The following is a 13,137-nucleotide window of genomic DNA, read 5'->3' on the forward strand; positions in this document are numbered from 1 at the left end:
GGTCTGTCTGGCGCAGCAAGTCGATGTAGCTGAATGCGTGGGGTCCAATTCAAGAGTCGAGTATTCAACACGCGGTTGGTGTAGCAGCATCGGGACGACATGGAAGTGGGTCGAGGCGCGGTTCGTGCTGACCTGTCTCCTGCAAACAAGCGAATTCCGTTAGCGCGAGGCATGACCACGCTTTGCTTTCATCGAGACAAGGCAGTGCAGTTGATTTTTGATTATGCACGTCTGACTGTCAAGCTGGAAATGGAAAAGAGTCCGCAGTCCACGATCGACCAGATGGGGCGGGATGGATAGTATAATGGACGCGACGGCTGACTTGTTCGTCCGATTTCAACTGTAGCAAAATGTCGTTCTTCTCATCGATTCCAACGGGAGGTGCTGTGACCGGGGCTGAGCGAGAGCATGTCATCAAGACGATTGGCTTCATCCACTATGATGGTTACTTGGTGAGTTTTTGGGTCGCGAGTTTTCAGCGCTAACGAAATCAGATTGGAGTCTCGGTCATGTGTGGCATCACCATCGCCACGACCATTGCGCGAATTGCAATCCGCTTCATGACTCGACGGAGACTGTTCCTGGACGACTACTTTTTGATATTCGCCGCCATCTGCATCATCGTCGCAACGAGCATGCTTTGGTGGTGGGGAGAAGGCCTTTACCTGTACTGGGCCATTTCTCTCAAACCTCAAATCGGCATCGAACAAGGCGAGCTGTCCAAACTGCTGGATGGAAACATGATCATGTCGGTCTACGTTCCATTCGTTTGGACAGCGACATATTCCATCAAGCTTTCGTTCCTGTCGCTGTTCAAGGTCTTGATTCGCAACGTTTCCTCCCACCTGACGAGATACTTCTGGTTCGTCGTCGCCTTGACCATCGTCTCTTGGGCGTTCTCCGTCATCGAAAGGTTCCTCCTTTGCCATTATTACGGGGTGGATACTGGTAAGTGGATCAAAGACTGCAGGATGAAGCTGACTTGAGCAGTAAAATGCTGGAATCCAAGCTCTGCGCTTTATACGTCCTTGACGACGCTGGTGAATTTGCTTGACATTATCACCGACATCCTCGGTAAGAGTTTCCGTGTCGTGGTGATTTTTGCTAATTGGTAGTCGTCACTTTTCCAATCAAAATCCTGAGCAAGTCGCAAATGGACAGAGGCCAAAAGTTTGGCTTGGGCGCCTTTCTGTGTCTGTCGATTGTCATGATTCTCATCACCTTGGTACGAGTGCTAGGCGCCATCCGAAAAGGCGAGTCCCAGCTCGACGTCACTTGGGAAATCTTTTGGCAGTCGATGGAGGGATGCGCTGCAATCATTGCGGCCTCGGCGACTGTCTTTCGGACAGTGTTCTTGAGGAGCAAGCACGCATCTGAAGAGCGACGACGCTATCCAGAGGACAAGCAAGAAAGCGTCGAGTCCGGATCGGAATCGACTGAGCCCCCTCGGCTTCCCCCACCGACGATGCTAAGATCAACTCTGGGGGACGTGCGATCCTTCATCGAGAGAAGTGCGCGTGAGGACCGCGAGAGGCTATGAGGATGAATTAGGTCGACGGGTGGCTGGATGGCGGGAGGATGACGGGAGGATTCGGGGCAAATATGCAGCTGGAAATATGTTGTCAGCAGGGTGGATAAGTGGGACTGCATCGACAGGGGTGTGCGACTGCCCCTTGTCACTCACATAATTTGTTGAAAAGCAGACTTGACCCGTCAAATTAAGATGCAACATCAAAATGTCTTTCATCCTATTTGCCTCGCTCGGGGCGTTGGTGTACGTCTTTGTGACGGCGTACCGCTCGCGAAAAGTGGTGAATGATTTGCGCAAGCAGGGCATGGTAAGTTGAAGCTCTGGTTGATGAAAAATGCTGACTTTCTAGCCAATGCCAACATTCAGTTGGTTGTCTGGCCACATGCTCGTCGTCAAGGAGAATCTGGAAAAGTTCCCAATCGATGCCGTCCACAACTACAGTTTCGCGCGCATGTCGCAGGCGTTTCGCAAGGACAAGATGTTCTATCTCGATTTTTGGCCAATCAGTACGCCATTCTTGGTCATTACCAACCCGTATACTGCCTCGCAAATCACGCAGAACGTGAGCGCGGAAAAGCCAGAGGCAGTGACGAGCGCTTTTGTGGCCATGACGGGCGGACCAAATTTGTTGTCCATGCCAGAACAACAATGGAAGAGATGGCGCTCCATTTTTAGCCCTGGGTTCAGTCCGGCACACATGCTGTCGCAAGTTCCAAAAATTGTCGAGCACACTGCCCTCTTTTGCAAAGGGTTGCAGGGCCTTGCGCAGGACGGAAAGCTGTTCCAACTGGAGGAGGCGACTTTCCGATTGACGCTTGACGTTATTGGAGCCGTGTCTCTGTAAGGATCTTGGAATCTCTGGCGAAGAGGAGCTGACAGTCGACAGTGATGCACACTTCAACTACCAAACCAGCGAGAATGAGTTTGCCGAAAGACTCCGATCAATAGTCGAGTGGACCTCGTTCGGTGGCGAAATCAATCCATTCAAGAGGTGGAATCCTCTCCGGCCGCTGGCAATCTGGTACAATGGTCGTTTCCTGGACAAGCTCATCCACGCCGAGCTCGATAGACGTTTTGCAGAGCGCAAGGCCGCACTGGAAAAGCCCACTGAGACGGGAGCAAAATCCGTCGCATCCCTGGCCCTCGACAATTACATCAAGGACCATGTCAGTGCCGAAACCGAGTCGATTGATCCAACGTTCAAGTTGTACGCGACGGCGCAGATTCGCATGTTTTTGGTGGCAGGACACGACACAACTAGCAGCGCCATCACCTACGCCTTTCACCTGCTGTACACCAATCCGACAGCCCTCGCAAGCATCAGATCAGAGCACGATACGGTCCTCGGCGCTGATCCAGAAGTTGCGGGCGAGATGCTCTCTCAAGATCCTGGACTTTTGAACCAGCTTCCGTACACAGTTGCAGTCATTAAAGAGGTACTTCGTCTGTTCCCTCCGGCTGGCGGAATTCGAATGGGATCCTCCGATATTGTTTTGAGCACCGAGGATGGAAACCGTTACCCCACTGCGAATTGCAGTGTCTGGATACTCCATGGTGCCATACAGCGGGACCCAGACTACTGGCCTCGACCCGAGGAATTTCTTCCGGAGCGATGGCTGGTAGGTCCGGATCACGAACTCTACCCCCGAGTCAAAGGTGCATGGAGACCGTTCGAACTTGGCCCCAAGAATTGCATTGGACAGACGCTGGCAATGACGGAGATAAAGACAGTACTGGCCATGACGGTGCGGCAGTTTGACATGAAGCCTGCATACGACGAATGGGATCGTCTGCATCCTCATGCGGGCATCAAAGCAGCAAACGCAGAGCGAGCTTACCAGGTAGATGGTGGCGGAGGTGGCCTGCACCCTGCAAACCGATATCCGTGCCGCGTAGCCTGTCGGGGTTGAGTGGGGGCGATGTTGGTTTTGGCCCCAGGCAGGGGATGTTGGCCCCCATGATGCACGTCTCTTGCATTTTGTATTGGAGTTGCACTAATTCGGCGTCTAAAATACTCCAATCATGTCGCAGTCGATCCCGTCCGTCTTTCTCTTGAGATATTTGTTGATAATGCAAGCCTTGGGCCCTGAGATGGGATTCTGGAAACATCCTGTTAGGCTCTGGACAGACCTTCGATAAGATGATAAGCGTGGGTCCAAGGAAAAAAGGCAGCAATCGCCAGCACGTTGGCCACCTGTTTCAACATGAATGGCCCAATTCTGTAGGCAGCGATGGTGTCACACGCTGAATCCGAATAGAAATGCCTCCATCCACGACTTGGGAGGGTAACACGACTTGTTCTGAATCACCAATTCATCATGGCCGGCCTCCCAGACTGGTTCGTCACCAAGAATGCGAGGACTCCGAAAGACCTCGAGAATGAAAAGCCTCGTCTGTCAATTTTGAACCTCCAACGAAAGTCCAAGAAGGACGACGAAGCAAGCCCATCCCTGGAGTTCGGAGACGGATGTGAATATGCAGTCTCGCAGTATCTGTACGAAGAAGCGTACGATACGGTGGCGTCGACTTTCGTTCGCGATGCGCAAAATCATTTGCAGGCAAGCAAAGGCAGCATCCTTCTCAGCTCCAAGATGAAGGGCGGCATGGAGTTTCTCGACTCTTTTATCCATCATCTTGCCAAGGATCTCGAGTCCAGCTTGATCATCATCGAATTGGAAGATCTCGTCGACTTGGGGTGGGAATTAGATCAGCGCGAGAACAGCTCCCTGGGATGGACCCTGGAGGAATCGACACTCGAATTTCCAGATCGTCAAATACCGTTCGGACCGGCATACCATTACTTTGCTGGCCGCAGTCATCGCAGAGCATCTAGCGAGTCTTGGAACCGGAACATGAGAGTGCTTTCCACCATTCTTGATTGTTCCAGGGCTGAGGACTCATCTCGAGCTCCAGTTATCGTCCAGGTGCGGGATACGAAACGTATGATGGACGCAGACAGAGGTCCCAAGATTCTTGCCAGACTGAGAGACTGCGTGGAGAGAAAACGGCAGTCTGGCGAAACCATCACAATAGTTGCCACGTTGTCCCATCTTGGAGCGCCGGAGGATGATTGTGACTGTTGGATATGCGAAGGGGCAGAGTCGAGCAGTAGCTGCAGCTGTTCTTCCTGCAGTAGCTCCGGAACATACGGAAAGTTGAAGCGGAAGATTGGCGCAACAAGGGCATCAACAATAATCGTTGACGCTTCGGATGTCTCTCCTGCGGGCGGAAAAGACTTGGGAGGCTCCGTCTCTCGCGTGAATGTTCGACAACTGAAGCGCTTGCTGCGATTGAGGATCTCGAATTGCTTTGCTCTCAAGACTCTGCTTCCGGATGCAGACTGGGAGGAATTGGGCCTCGAATCCTTGGGAAACTCAATCTGGACAGAAGGGGAGATGGAGAGAGCAGTGGCCCGCATCAAAGGAAGAGCATGGAAAAAGCCTTTACTGGACCTTGATGATGTTCGAGTCGTCTTGAAGCGTCTTGAGATGGTTCATGATCCTGAAAACGACGGCAATCGACCAGATGCTGAAAAGGGCGGAGGCGGAGGTCCTCTTGGGAAAAAGTGGAAACAAAAGCTCGAGGACATCAAATCCACCTGCAATGAACACGAAAAAGAGCTTATTGACGGTGTAGTCAAGCCAGGTATGTTGACTGACAAGAATGCTTTATGGCCGCTGACATTCTGCAGAGGATCTCCAGTCCAAGTTCGACGACGTCATCATTGACGAAGAAGTCAAAGAGACGATCAAGTTTTTGACCTCCATGTTCAAATTCCGAGCCGAGACGACGTCGCATTTCCTCCTTTCCCAGATCCAGATAAAGGGCGCACTGTTGTACGGGCCACCCGGGACGGGCAAAACGCACTTCAGTCGCGCGATTGCCAAGGAAAGCGGAGCAAGCATGCTTTCGATTGATGGATCCCAAGTCACGTCGATGTGGGTTGGTGAGACGGAAAAGTATATCAAGGCGGCCTTTACTCTCGCCACCAAGCTTGCTCCGTGCGTCTTGTTCATTGACGAGGCAGACTCTCTCTTCAGGCGCCGATTATCTGGAGACAAGTCTTGGGAGCGCGGTTCAATCACCCAGTTCCTGACACTGATGGACAGTGTCAAACAAAAGCCAAAAGGAGACGCCCCTTTCGTGTTGGTCGCAACGAACAGGCCAATGGACTTGGACGACGCGTTTCTACGTCGCCTGCCCCAAAAGGCAATGATAGGATTGCCCTCGCAAGAGTCCAGGTCCAAGATATTGCGGTTGTTTCTGAAACGGGACGACTTGGATCCGGAGACCAATATTGACAGTATCGCCGAGCAGACTGACGGATACTCGGGATCAGATCTACGCAGCCTTTGTGCTGAGGCAGCCTTGCTGTGGGCTATTGAGCAACAACAAACCAAGGACAGAGGACAAGAGAGCCCTGTCAAGGTTAAGCTGACCAAGTCCCATTTTGACCGAGCACTGGAAAGCATACGGCCGACAGTCTCCAAACAGTCGCTGAGAGAGCTGGAGGAGTTTGATCGACGCTTCAGCGCAAAAGCCCGCAAGGTGAGGCCGAATTAAGCTCCATCTCTTTCCAGTGCTGATGAATGCAGTCAAAGCAGACCAAGGCGGAAAATACGCAGCCGGAAAACACGCAGCCTGAGAAAAACTCCCCCGAGGATGAAAGCGTCGCTATTGAGACCAGGACCGAACTGGTCTTGAAAGCTGTCAACGAGACGTCCCACGGTCCATCTCTGCCTCATTCGGTCGCCGAATGCGTCGAATTCGTCTACGAGCCTCTGGAGACGACACAATTTCGCGTTTTGAAGATTCATCCGGGAGCCAAGGGGGCGCCTCTTGAAGCCGACTTGGTTCATGCGTCATTGACGGATGCTCCACAGTACCAAGCATTGTCGTACACGTGGGGATCTCTGGAGCCACCATTCTATATGAGTTGCAATGGTATCGAAATGCGAGTCACCAAGAGCCTGTATGACGCGCTCTGCAACGCTCGCAAAGAAGACGAGACTCTGACCATCTGGGCCGACGCTGTTTGCATAAACCAGAAGGACGTTGCTGAGAAGTCGGTACAAGTTGCTCTGATGCGTGAGATTTACAGCAAAGCGGATAGCCTGTTCATTTGGGTCGGACAGCCTAAGGATCCCGACGATGCGACTTTGGTCTCGGACACTTTTGATCACCTGGAATCTCTGTTACTCCAGGCTCTGGACGCTGATGTTTGGCGTATCAAAGACTGCCTCTCTGATGAGATGAAGGATTACCTTGCGTTCATGATGACCGAAAAATTTGGTTGCAGCCCGAAAGAGCGTCTGGAATTCCTCAAACCATCCCAGTGGACGGTTTTTTTCCAATTTTTCCTCATGCCTTGGTTCACCCGGGTCTGGATCTACCAGGAAGTGACCTCCATTCGAAAGACGGCCGAGAAAAACATAACACTGGCTTACGGCAACGCAAAACTATCTTGGGCCAAATTTGCTGTCGTAACCAGAGGCTTGATTTGCTTTTGGTTGGACATAGCTTTGGACTTGGCTGAGGTCCCGAGAGACAAATTCCCGATGAAGATCATCGAAATGATTGAGCTGGAGCGGACAACGCAATGGATAAACCTTCAGCTCCCGGACGAAACTCTCAGCGAGGAGAAGCTTCTCGAAATTATTGAATGCGCAGCATCCACCAATCTTCGCCCGATCATTATCGCCGAATATGACATGGAAGCATACAGAAAAATCCCGAACCTGGAGGCAGAAAAGTCCTGGCTCAAAAACACCACGCACGGCGTGTCCGAGCGATGCAAATCTTTCGGTTTTCGGATTCCTCCGATCATTTTAAAGTATCGAAACTTTATCCGCGGGAGGAAGACGAATGGTTCGGCGTCTGGAAGACTCTTTAAGCATCTTGATTTGTCTCGTCGACTTTCCAGCACCGATGCGCGGGACAAACTCTTCGCGTTTTGCGGCCTTCTTCACGACGAGATTGAAAGCGAGTCGAACCAAAAGCTAGCGCCAAATTACAGGAAATCGGTGGCGGATGTTTTCATCGATCTGACCTTGTACTTTGTGCAGGAGGAGCTTTGTCTCGACATTTTCGAGCTTCTTCCGGACCAAGTCGAGATTCCCGAGACTCTCAAGATTGAAGGTCTTCCTACTTGGACCGTTGACTTGACACAAGCGCCAAAAGCCGAGCTTATGATGCCTTCGGCGTCAATTTCTACCGATGGCAGTAACGACCGCGGACTTTCATCGTACGCGCTGGGTGTTGGTGTTTCTGCAGATCGACGCCAGCTTGGGCTGAGTGTGTATGCCTTGTGTCAAATACAGGGGCTAGTACCGCCAGCACCAGAGACGCCCATTCCGTACAAAGAGCACCTACAAAGCTTGCGCGAGATGCCGAACTTTGTGCAAGTCGAAGGTGAAGACATTGTCAACGATCCACTCGTTTGGGCCAAGGAAGCAACATATGTTAGTGGTGGTTCCGTATATGAAGCATTCTGGCGCACTGCTGCAGGCAGCGCTCTCGCTTGGGGACCTGCTGGCGACGAGGACTCCGAGTTTGTCTGGCGGACGTTTTTTGAAGGTTGGCACAAACGAATGTGGAATACACTGCATCATAGCGACGATGGCAGTGACGCTGACAGTATCTGTGAGAAGCATCCAGAGCTGAGTTTCGAAGAGCGGCATTGGCAACTTGAAGGCTCAAAGCCTTTTTCTGCGCATCGACAGTACTGCACCACGAGGCGCGGATTCATGGGCTGGGTGCCACAGCGCGCAAGAGTTAGGGACACCGTCTGCATCATCCCAGGCGCGCGAATGCCGTACTTGATCAGACCGACGGAAGTGGGGGAGCATTGGGAACTCGTTGGCCCTGCGTATATACACGGCGTGATGGAGGGCCTCTTCGATTCGGAACGGAACCGAACTGTACTCTCGCCAATACTCCCGACACTCTCGACCAAGGGCGAGGAGCTTCTTAGCCCTGACTCAGTTTTGAACATTTGCCTAGTTTAGGTTGTCCAGGTGAAATGGTGCGGATGGAGGTTCCCTCGTTCTGAGGTGAAGAAAGGTCCGGACTTTGAGCCAAATTGGTGAGGGAGAATCATTTGAATCAGGCTGGAAACTGTGTGCAGCGGAGGTAGCGAGTTCAATGGAAGATCTGCTCCAGACTCGAGGGTGGAGAGCTTGTGGCGTTGCTGGTTGCCGTCGCATGTTGCCGCCGCATGTTGCCGCGAGGTGCTGTACTGTGAGGGTCGTCGAGTCAGTATATATACCAATAAAACAGCCCAATTGTCAAGACAGGAGCATCAAGTGTAAACCGATACACTTGATGCTCCTGTCCGGTTTACTTTTTTGGTTTCAGCACCATATTGTGCATTTGCCAAGACCGGCCATAAGGATTCCACATTAGGAAGTGCGAAAACCGGTGTTCAAGTCCGCGGGTGCGCTTTGTTTTTCTTCTTTTGATGTCGAGACTGTCCCTGTGGGAGAGCTGCAGCCTTGCGAGTCTTTTTGCCGCTAAAAATCCCTCCACGTTACTTCAAGTCACCCTCAGTCTGTCCGTCTACCCAAAATCTGGCGTGCTTCCGCGGGTCCTTTGCATCACGTCGCTGATCTTCTTGACTTGTGATCGATTTCAGGCTTGCGCCATACAGGAAACTTTGCGGCGAGGGGGCCGAGGCAATCAGTGCGACGTCCAGGAGGAGACGAGATGGGAGGACGGCGAATTCTACGCAGCGATGACGCCGGTGGACCGTGTGCGAGAGTGCAGACCGGGTTTCGAGCGCCGCAATCGATTCCAAGGTTCTGGAAGTAAAGTTTTGGGCCAGTTGCTCGCTCAAGACGCTCTAGGGGCTTCGGTGGCACATTTTACGGTCAGGCAGTCCAGAACGTGTTTGCGGTCGACGCTGGCGGAGGGAAAGGAGGCTCGGTGGGACGCTGGTGGTGGGGTGGTTCCAATTGAACCCGAGAGGCTGTTTGGCCGCCATGGTTGGCTAGACCGGTACGGCAAAGCTTCGAATGATCAAGGGTTTCACTAATCGTCGTCGAGAGTTTGATGGTGTTTTGCGGGCGTTGGAAAGCGCGTGGACATCAAGGTGTGTGGCACAGCGCCGCCGGATCGGCCCGATGGCTTAGCCCACCAGCCACACGCCCTCCGCTACACCACCAAGCACTTTTCGCTCTCTTCTCGACCTCGCTGGATTTTGGGTCTTGCATCGATTGAATTGCTTTGGGCAGACGCATGCTGCGTAAAATAGATCAATTTGAGGCTGTGAAATGGCGCTGAAAAGACATCGTTCCATCATTTATTGTTGCACTATTTTCTTCGTTCAGTTCGTAATTCTTCACTCGATTCTCTGCTGAATCCCCTTTCCCATTCACCTTCCTCCCTGAAAATGCTCATCTCCAAATATCAGACGTACTCCGCCGTCCAAAGCTTACGAAACAACAATCTCGCCCTCGAGCCTCAAATCACGGCTACTAGCACCAACCCACAGCTTGTACGACCCCTTTTGCAACTCCCACTGCTGCTCCACAACGTTCCAAATGCTGAGGTCGCGTCTGCGCAGCTCAAAGACGGCAGTGGCCGACTCGCCGGGTGCAAGAGGTCCCACCTTGTCAAAACCGCGCAGCTGGCGCAAGGGAGCGTTGGGGATGCCAAGGTAGAGCTGGGCAACTTCAGCACCCGACGCGCCAGTGGTGCCATTGTTGGAAATGACGGCCGTAACGTTGTACAGCGTGTCCCAGAGCTGCGGGTGACCACCTTGGACGAGCGGGATGGAGGCATCGGGAAACGCAGAGACGCTGGTGTTGTCGGCGGACGACAGGTCCTCGATGTGCAGATTCGCATACGAAAAGGTCGTGTAGCTGAGACCAAAGCCGAACTCGAAGCGCGGAGTGACGTTGAGCTTGGCATCAAAGGCGCGATAGTCAATGTAGAGGCCCTCGTCAAAGTCGGACTGCGGGAACCACTCGTCCGAGATGGTGTGATCGAGGAGGTTGCCATAGTCGGACTCTTGACGAGCAACCGTGTAGTGCAGCTTGCCAGAGGGAGAAGTGGCACCGTAGAGAACATCGACGAGCGAGTGCCCTGACTCTTGGCCTGGAGTGCCAGCGAAGATGACGGCGGTGACGTTTTCGTGGTCAATCCAGGGGTCGACGAGCCGGACACCGGCGCTGTGGATCACGACGACCGTGTTGGAGCAGTTCTTCGCGACATTCTTGACCAAGTTGTCGGAGAACTCGTCGACCAGAGAAGGTCTGTCGAACGACTCGGACGCGTAGGCGTTGATGAAGACCAAGCAGACTTGAGCAGTTGCCGAGACATGTGGCTGCTCACTCCAGAAATTCCAACGGACGATGCCGCCGTCCTCAATGACTTGGTCCTGGATCGCCTTGAACGGGCTGATGACGTACGGAGGGATGTTGCCTCCGCTGCCACCTCCAACAATGAGCGTTCCGTTAAACGTGTTCCACCTGAAAGTAGAGTTAGTATCGGGACCAGGGCTTCAAACGAGGGTATTTCGAAGGCTTAAAACGCACAAATGGTTCACTTCGTAGCCACCTCCATAGCGCGCTACGTTCTCCCAGGGTTCGGCTTTGATGTCGGCATCGTATCCGTAGATCGCGACAAACTGGGGGGCTTTCAGGGGCAGGGTGTTGTTAACATTTTTTACGAGAACGTGGCCGGCAGCACCAATCTCGCGAATAATCTTCTTGTGGTCTCTCTGCACATTGACAATAGGATGCTCTTCAGTGTCAGAAAAGACGCCGACATCCGGGTAGTCCTCCTGTTCGAGATAGTAGTAAGCAGCAAGTGTGCGGGTGACCATGTCGTCCAGGCGGTCGACGGCGACAGAGCTGTTGTTGACAGCTTGCGTCTGTAATACTGTCAGCACGTCTCTTGTTTGTCGAGATCATAGGACTTACAAGATTGGCTCCCCAGTAGGTAGACCCCAGGGGCATGACCACATCCAACCCAGCATTGGCGGACGCGATACCCGTGTGCTGGCCTTCCCAATCCGATACAACGAACCCCTCAAAATGCATCTCCGTCTTCAGGATGCCATTGAGAAGCTTCGAGTTCTGGCAGGCATACGAGTTGTTGGCCCTCTGGTACGAGCACATGACGCAGGCAGCGCCAGCTTTGAGCGCATCGTAAAAGGGGAAGGCGTAGAGCTCGTGAGCGGTCCGGTCATCCACATTCGCCGAAATGGCTTCTCCAATGGGGTCGTATGTCTGGTTTGGGCGGCGCCTCAACTCTTGCTCGTTGAAGAGAAAGTGCTACTGAATGTCAGTAATGCTCCGAAACTCAAAGCGAGGTAGTACCTTGGCCGTTGCAATTACACCGCTGCTTTGCATGCCAGTAGTGACTTGATACATGCCCCATCCCGCGAGGTACGGGTCCGAGCTCAGTCCTTCCCAATTGCGGCCTCCTTTGGCAATGCGACCAAGTGGCCCAGCAACAGGACCAAGAGCGACATTGATGCCTGTAATTACGTCAGAAGTGGGGGTGAAAGAGATGGATCGTCGTACCCTTGTCGTAATACTCCCTGCCAATTGCTTTTCCGTATGCCAGGAACAAGTCCTTGTCCCAGGTTGCGGCCAAATGGGACTGCGACGGAAAGGCAGAGACAAAGTCGCTGCCACGAATACCATCAGGGGCATCCGCGAAGCACAATGGCTCAATGCCAAGACGAGGAACTGCTCCAGTGTTGCCGACGCATGCTCCTGTGTAGCCACCGGTGATGTTGACCTTTTCTTCCAACTCCAATTGCGCGAGAATCTCACGGGCTTTGGCGTAGGCGGCAGCCCATCTGGAAGAGGAGGTGCCGTTAGTCTGAGGAGAAGGGTAGACTGGCGGACTCTGCCCGTAGTAAGGCAGTTCTGAAGGATGGTTCGTCCAGGTGTAGTTCTGGGCAAAAGCTGGAGCACCAGCAGCCACTATCGAGGCCAAGTAAAGAGGAACGGACTTCATGGCTTGGTCTAGTGGCACCAGTTCTTGGAGCCTGTGAATCAGGCAATAGGTTTGTTAAATAGTGCAATCCTGCCGGTGATAGTTAATTCCGCCATCTTGGCAGCAGCTCATTCCACATTTCGTCTTGAGCGCCCTGAGCATCCACGATGGGAAAAGGCCCGAAGTTCCTGCATACTGCGGTGTCACAGTGGGATGCGGTTCGTTTTCAACGCATTGAAGTCGTGCATCGTCGGTGTGCCGTCTGGTGGAGTGAGTACAAGATGCAATATTCAGACAGAGACTGAAAGAAAGGGACAGGAGAGGTTGAACGCTTCAAGGACCAAGCAGTGAATTCAATCGAGGCCGATACCTCCTGTCATCGGCTCGGATCAGCTACGCCGTGTCGGGGCACAGGCGAAGAGCCATGCGGTAATATCCGCGTGACGATTCAAGCCGGTTGTTGAGCCGCTCCCGGCGGCCTGATACCCGATCCGAGTAACAATCTGGATGACCACACACCACCTTACCATGATACCATTGGAGGTTCACGCTGGTCATGTGCAGCATCTATCCAATTGAATTGATCAAAACTTGAGCAAAGTTTGTGGCAGAAAGACACAGAAAGCATGCCTGGGGCAAAATCCAGGATACAAACA

The 13,137-nt window shown here is 52.9% G+C and overlaps 5 protein-coding genes across 5 annotated transcripts; 4 read left to right on the top strand and 1 right to left on the bottom strand.

Moving 5' to 3' along the window:
• Positions 1-239: 239 nt before the first annotated feature.
• On the top strand, positions 240-1,731 carry J3D65DRAFT_643009 (uncharacterized protein). The gene is made up of 4 exons (XM_066802046.1): positions 240-452; positions 495-948; positions 991-1,074; positions 1,116-1,731. The coding sequence occupies exons 1-4, from the start codon at positions 351-353 to the stop codon at positions 1,538-1,540; spliced, it is 1,065 nt and encodes a 354-aa protein (XP_066649870.1). The 5' UTR covers positions 240-350; the 3' UTR covers positions 1,541-1,731.
• J3D65DRAFT_643012 (cytochrome P450 monooxygenase) lies at positions 1,732-3,826 on the top strand. Its single transcript, XM_066802047.1, has 3 exons — positions 1,732-1,838; positions 1,881-2,371; positions 2,418-3,826. Exons 1-3 carry the CDS (start codon positions 1,737-1,739, stop codon positions 3,439-3,441), a joined length of 1,617 nt encoding a protein of 538 aa, XP_066649871.1. The 5' UTR covers positions 1,732-1,736; the 3' UTR covers positions 3,442-3,826.
• J3D65DRAFT_643016 (uncharacterized protein) lies at positions 3,827-8,872 on the top strand. The gene is made up of 3 exons (XM_066802048.1): positions 3,827-5,176; positions 5,223-6,079; positions 6,127-8,872. The coding sequence occupies exons 1-3, from the start codon at positions 3,850-3,852 to the stop codon at positions 8,536-8,538; spliced, it is 4,596 nt and encodes a 1,531-aa protein (XP_066649872.1). The 5' UTR covers positions 3,827-3,849; the 3' UTR covers positions 8,539-8,872.
• On the top strand, positions 8,765-9,580 carry J3D65DRAFT_177978 (uncharacterized protein). The gene has a single exon (XM_066794320.1). The coding sequence runs from the start codon at positions 8,991-8,993 to the stop codon at positions 9,561-9,563; it is 573 nt and encodes a 190-aa protein (XP_066649873.1). The 5' UTR covers positions 8,765-8,990; the 3' UTR covers positions 9,564-9,580.
• Positions 9,581-9,737: 157 nt separating this feature from the next.
• J3D65DRAFT_179364 (beta-glucosidase-like protein) lies at positions 9,738-12,688 on the bottom strand. The gene is made up of 5 exons (XM_066794326.1): positions 12,061-12,688; positions 11,854-12,014; positions 11,455-11,808; positions 11,068-11,405; positions 9,738-11,001 (listed from the first exon to the last, which is right to left on the bottom strand). The coding sequence occupies exons 1-5, from the start codon at positions 12,500-12,502 to the stop codon at positions 9,963-9,965; spliced, it is 2,334 nt and encodes a 777-aa protein (XP_066649874.1). The 5' UTR covers positions 12,503-12,688; the 3' UTR covers positions 9,738-9,962.
• Between the last annotated feature and the right edge of the window lie 449 nt (positions 12,689-13,137).

This window comes from Phyllosticta citribraziliensis (genome assembly GCF_038025025.1).
Source record: "Phyllosticta citribraziliensis strain CPC 17464 chromosome Unknown J3D65scaffold_17, whole genome shotgun sequence".
NCBI lineage: Eukaryota > Fungi > Ascomycota > Dothideomycetes > Botryosphaeriales > Phyllostictaceae > Phyllosticta > Phyllosticta citribraziliensis.